Genomic DNA, 5,749 nt, shown 5'->3' with positions numbered 1-5,749 from the left:
TATTTTCATAGACAAAACATTGCTTGCCAAACTTTCAGCCTCAAAAGGGAAAAATGAGATGGGAGAAGTCTTCCTGGAAATATATCAAAAACTGTAGCCTGCTAAAGGGAAGATGTTTAAGGTGGGTTAGGTGCTGAGAGTGATGCAAAACCTGGCTCTCATGAAAAGCTGAGGCAAAAATAGCCTGTTAGGGGCCAACCCAAACAGCACACAGTCCTCCTGGCTCCAGAGAGAGAGAAGGAAAGAAACAGAAAAAGGGGGAAAATAGCATTCAAAGAAGAGATGAAAAAATAGTTTTTCTTTCTTTGACCCCTCCATACTTTCCTGAAAAATAAAGTCCTTGCTGCTGTTTTTGTTTTTAAATAGAAATATATAATTAAATTTACAGATGCTATTTACAATTTTAATTACAAAAAAGACACCCTTTAATAGTTAATTAAAAACCTAAAACAAAGAAGTTTAGAACTTGTTTTAATTAAAATGAGAGAGTTTTAAATACTTGGGGGTTTTCTCCTTTTTTCCTCTCAGATTGTCAGAGGAGTTTCAGCTTTATGTAGCAAAGAAGCCCCACTCCCCAAATTGCAGGGAGATTTTTTCCAAAGAATGTCTCCTCATACATACAAACAGAATCAGCTCATGGAGGGAGATGCAGGCAGATCTGGTGTTTTCTTGAAATTCTGGAGCTGGCAATCTGCTTCCTCCATTTCCTTTCTCAAACAGTAGTCTCCCCATGTTTGCTGTTAGTTAGCCTGGTATAAAACTTTCTCCAGGAATGAAGGGTTTTCCCGGACCAGATCCAGAAACCTGAGGTGATGCCCACAATCAGCGTCATGAGATACTTGATCATGTAGACAGTGAAGTCAGGGGTCATGCGTGGGGTGTATTGAAGTGGACAAGGAATGGCCAAACTCTTACAGTTTTGGCTAATCCAGCTCCGCTCCCAGTGCTCCCGGAAGGCCTGTTCATAGAAGTAGCAAGCAATAACAATAGTGGCTGGCACCGTATAAAGGACACTGAAGACCCCAATGCGCACCATGAGACGCTCCAGTTTCTCTGTCTTGGTGCCCCCATGTTTCATGATGGTACGGATACGGAAAAGTGATACAAAGCCTGCCAAAAGAAATGAGGTGCCAATGAAGAGGTAGACAAAGAGGGGAGCTAAAACAAAGCCCCGAAGTGGATCTATGTTGTTGAGCCCCACAAAACAGACACCACTGAGGAGGTCACCATCAATTTGCCCCATGGCCAGGATGGTGATCGTTTTGATAGCCGGTACAGCCCAAGCTGCCAAATGAAAGTATTGTGAGTTGGCTTCAATGGCTTCATGTCCCCACTTCATGCCAGCTGCAAGAAACCAAGTGAGGGACAAGATGACCCACCAGATGGAACTGGCCATGCTGAAGAAGTACAGCATCATGAAAAGTATGGTGCAGCCTTCCTTTTTGGTACCTTGCACCACTGTCCGATAGCCATCATCTTGGAAACGTTCATTGCACACCACCCGTTCCTCCAGTACAAATCCTGCAATATAGGCTACAGAGACCATGGTGTAACAGCCAGAGAGGAAGATGATGGGTCGTTCTGGGTAGCGAAAGCGCTGCATGTCCACCAGATAGGTAGTGACAGTAAAGAAAGTAGAGGCACAGCACAGAACAGACCAAATGAGAATCCAGATGCGTGCAAAGTGAATCTCCTCTTGATTGAAGAACATGTGTCCATCATTCTTGGTGGGTTCACATGGTGCCGCACAGTCTTTTTCTCCAAGAAATTTGTAGTTGAGGTAGCTGGGCACTTTAAGGACTCGTGGGCAGTGGAAAGGGCGGTCCAGAGTGGCATAACGGGGTGGCCCAGCAGTGCCATGTCCAGCAATTGGAGTGGCACTTGTAATCAGTGCTGGAGAGCCACCTTCCTCTGAATGGTTCTGTCCCACACAGATCTGCTCTGCCCCATGGCGGGGAAAGTTCTCACAGCGCAGTCGTTCTGGCCACTGGAAGCCAAATTTATTCATGAGGGCTTCACAGCCTTGGCGTGCTCTCTCACAAATGGATCGGCATGGTGGAATGGCTTGCTCCAAGACAGTGCACACAGGGGCATACATAGAGCAGAGGAAGAACTTGAGCTCTGGGGAGCACTGGACCTTCACCAGAGGGTAGAACTGGTGGACCTCCAAGCCAGCATCCTCTTGGCTGGTATGTCCCAGCAAATTGGGCATGATCGTCTGGTTATATGCAATGTCAGTGCACAACGGAATGGATATAGGCTGGCAGAAGCCATGGTCGGGGATAGAAATGCCCTTCTCTCCGTGGAACTGGGCCCAGCAGGATCCCAAGAGCAACGGCAGCAGCAGGCAACGGGCCAAGGACGCGTCGGCAAGGCGCATGGTGGTTTGCTCCCCGTCAGCTCTTACGGACACCCGAGCCCTTTTGTCTCCTCCCCAGGACGAGCTGGGATCTGTCACTTCCTTCGGGAACCCTAGTCCTGGCAAAACTTTTTGGGATCAGCCTCGGAGAGCTGAGGGAGGCAAAACTCCACTCACCCAGCGGGAACTCTTCCTCGCCGCGCGTCTCTCCAAGCGCCTTTCGCTTCCCTTTGTGTCTTCCCTCCCCAATTAGTCTGTTTCAAAGGAGGGCCCCCGGGCTGAGTTGAGCTTCGCCCAGCCTTCTCCTCTTTCTCCTCCTAACTTAATCAATTCCAGGCCGGCCCCTTCTCTCCTTGCCTCCCGCCCCCACCCACCCGCCTGGCCGCTTGCATCTCCATCAAAGAGATGCCTAAACCCCTTCCCAAAATTTATTCTCGCCCAATCAGATTCAAATTCAGGGACCAGCCCTCGACCCGTCCTTCCTTCCTGGGATTGGTCAGCCACCTCAGGGTGGGGGGGGGGAGGAATAAAGAGATCACGTTATTCTGAAAGCCAAATTTCTTTCCTGCCCTGATGTCCTGTGCCTGTTTTTAAGGAGAAATAATTTACCCTGGATTATCATTATTCACCTCCAGTCGTAATTAAATTATTAGCAGGCAGATTACCTTAGTTATGCGGCAAACTCAACTCTTTCCCCGTTCCCCAATTTTAATAAATAACGTGTAAACCTCTTCCTTATGCAATTTCCAATCAAAACACACAAAAAGCACAAGCTAATATGTTTCACAGAGATTTTTTTTCCTCCTATTGCTTGTGTTGCTTTTGTTTTTTTAACCAATGAACTCCCTCGTATTTTGTATGGGAAAGCCCTCTGTTTCACACAATAGATTAATTGTTACAATCTAGGTAGAAAGATTATTCTTCCCGATATCTTTTCTGGGTAGTATAATGAGTGAGAGAGAGGGAACAATGTTCTGCCTATCTTTGCTCTTCAATAAACAAAACTACATGTATGACAGGCTTAGAGGCCTTCCTGACTGTATTATTTCCTTATATAATAACTTGAGGTTTTCCGGATTGGTTCTTTCAGTTTAATTAATTTAATTAATTTCTTTCAGATTGCTAAGCACATTGATTTGTGCTTAGATTGTAAGCCGCCCTGAGTCTTCGGAGAAGGGTGGGATATAAATGGGATTAAAATAAATAAAATAAATAATAAATAATAATAGCCTCTATGAGGAGAAGGGGGGTGGGGTGGAGGAGGAGGAGGAGGAGGAAAATGTAGGTAACCATCCAGCTCCGGTTTGAAAACATTTATCCATCCCTGTTCTAGGCTTATTGTTTCACAGGTTAACCTTCCTCACCATCAGGAAAGCTTCCTATCATTCACATTGAATCTTCTTTCTTTTAACTTTTATTGTCTTTGTCCTGTTTTGGGTTTCAAACAAAAACATGTTCACCCCATTAACAGCCTTCTGTAGATATTAAAAGTTGGCTATCCTACCCTATTTCTTTTTAGTCTTCTGGTTTGCAAACTGTGTATGTAGAATTCTTTTCTCTACTTTTCACAGAGCATGGCTTTCCATTCTGAGTTTTGTGGGGGGTTTTTTGTTGTTGTTTTTTGCGGCAGCTCTCTCCTGAACCAATTCCTGATTATTTGTGCCTCTTTTGAAATGCAATGCTCAGAAGTAGACATGGTACTTCAGGTGTGGTTTAACCAAAGCAGAGTACAATGGAACTGTTACCTCCTGTGATTTGAATGCAATACTGTTGCTAATAGAGATTATAATTAGTCTTATGGCCAATTTTGACTTAATATAGATAAGTATAGTCAAATGCTCCAAGACTGCAGAGAGAATCCAAATTCCAAATGCCGCTGATGCCAAGTGCAATTGCAGCGTAGCTCAGCAGCATCTCAAAAGTTATTTCAAACTCAAAAGAAAGAGGAAAAGAATATACATTCTTAACCAGTACCTCTGATGCTAACTGCCAAAATTAATTCAAAAAGTGACCCTTGAAATATGGCCCAAGACTATGAGTGGGATTGACTGGAAGTGCAAACAGGATGGATTGAATAGCCCTTACTATGAGAGGGAAAGTGGTGGCTAAACTGGAAAGTTTGCAATAGTGGGAATATCTGCAGCTCAGGTGTAGGATGAGGGTGAAAGTTCATTCTTCAAGCTTGTGGGTTGGTTTCCAAATGTTTCATTACCAGGCTAGGTAACATTTAATGTTTAACACCACTGAAGATGTTACCTGGCCTGGTAAGAAAATGTTCAGAAACTGACCCACAAGCTTGGAGAACGAACCTTCACCCTCAAACTGGAAAGTATTCAGGAGCAATGTTAGGCAGAGCAACTTGCATTTCAAAAAGTGGGCTACTTCCAATGCTGTGCTAGGGTTAACCATCTAATCACAATTCAGTTGAAAACTATACTATGCCACATGAAATTTGCTTCCCTTATTGCATCTCTTCTCATTTGATAAGCAAAGTGATTGGCTGATTTCTCAGTATGATTGTCCTCCTTCATTGACACATAACTGTGCTTTTGGGTCTGGCTGTTTAAGAAGGCTACAGAGATTGGAGGAAAGGGCTAACTGCTCTGATCCTACCCATTACTGGTCACTGGATTATATACCAATAAAGGAGAATATTCGAGCTCAGGGTTGAAATGACAGGTGCTCTCTGAGTGTGGTTGTTTTCTTGCAGATGGTGCACTGATGATGTTACCCAGTTTGGGTAATGAAAAATCTGCAAGAAAACAACCACACTCAGAGAGCACCAAGGACCCCTGACTGGACTATATCTCTAATATTTGGTGGTGAAGCTTAACAATTTTTTCACATAGTTGGATGTTCAATAATTAAGGATACCTTAAGCCTATTGTGATCACTGGAGACAAAATCAAGGGGCCAATCACAAAGGGTGGAAGGTCAGTGAGTGCCTGCCCAAACCCATGTTCTTCTCTGGCGTAGAAATAGCACTATATGCAACATGTGTCCCACAAAGTACAAGACTTGTTGCCATTTCTAGTTATGAAAAATTTAGGACTCAAGGACAGTGGAACTGGTGTTGGAACTAGGCCCAGAATATATTGAAGTGAATGAGTCTCTCATCCAGAAAAATGACACAATCTATGAATACAAGTAGTAATGATATAAGTGCTGGTCAAAACAAAATGGTATAGTATAGATTATTCCCTTCTTGCCATACTTTGATAGAAGAAAATATGGCTGATGAATATTTTTCTTCAATGCCAACTTCTTTCAACAGGAATGGATGGTGTCTAATGTTTCAAACGTAAACCTATGATTTTCAGCATCCCTCATCATTCGCTGTATGTCCTGGGAAGGTGATAGTTTTCCATGCAACCTAATTTATCTTTTGGA

General features: G+C 43.7%; 1 protein-coding gene across 1 annotated transcript; it reads right to left on the bottom strand.

Annotated features, from left to right (window-relative positions):
• Positions 1 to 471: 471 nt before the first annotated feature.
• Positions 472 to 2,575, bottom strand: FZD2 (frizzled class receptor 2). The gene has a single exon (XM_081344613.1). The coding sequence runs from the start codon at positions 2,378 to 2,380 to the stop codon at positions 713 to 715; it is 1,668 nt and encodes a 555-aa protein (XP_081200739.1). The 5' UTR covers positions 2,381 to 2,575; the 3' UTR covers positions 472 to 712.
• Positions 2,576 to 5,749: the final 3,174 nt, after the last annotated feature.

Source organism: Vipera berus (genome assembly GCF_964194415.1).
Source record: "Vipera berus genome assembly, chromosome: Z".
Classification (NCBI taxonomy): Eukaryota; Metazoa; Chordata; class Lepidosauria; order Squamata; family Viperidae; genus Vipera; species Vipera berus.
The sequence above is the reverse complement of the archived record's forward strand: the minus strand, read 5'-3'. Positions and strand labels throughout refer to the sequence as shown.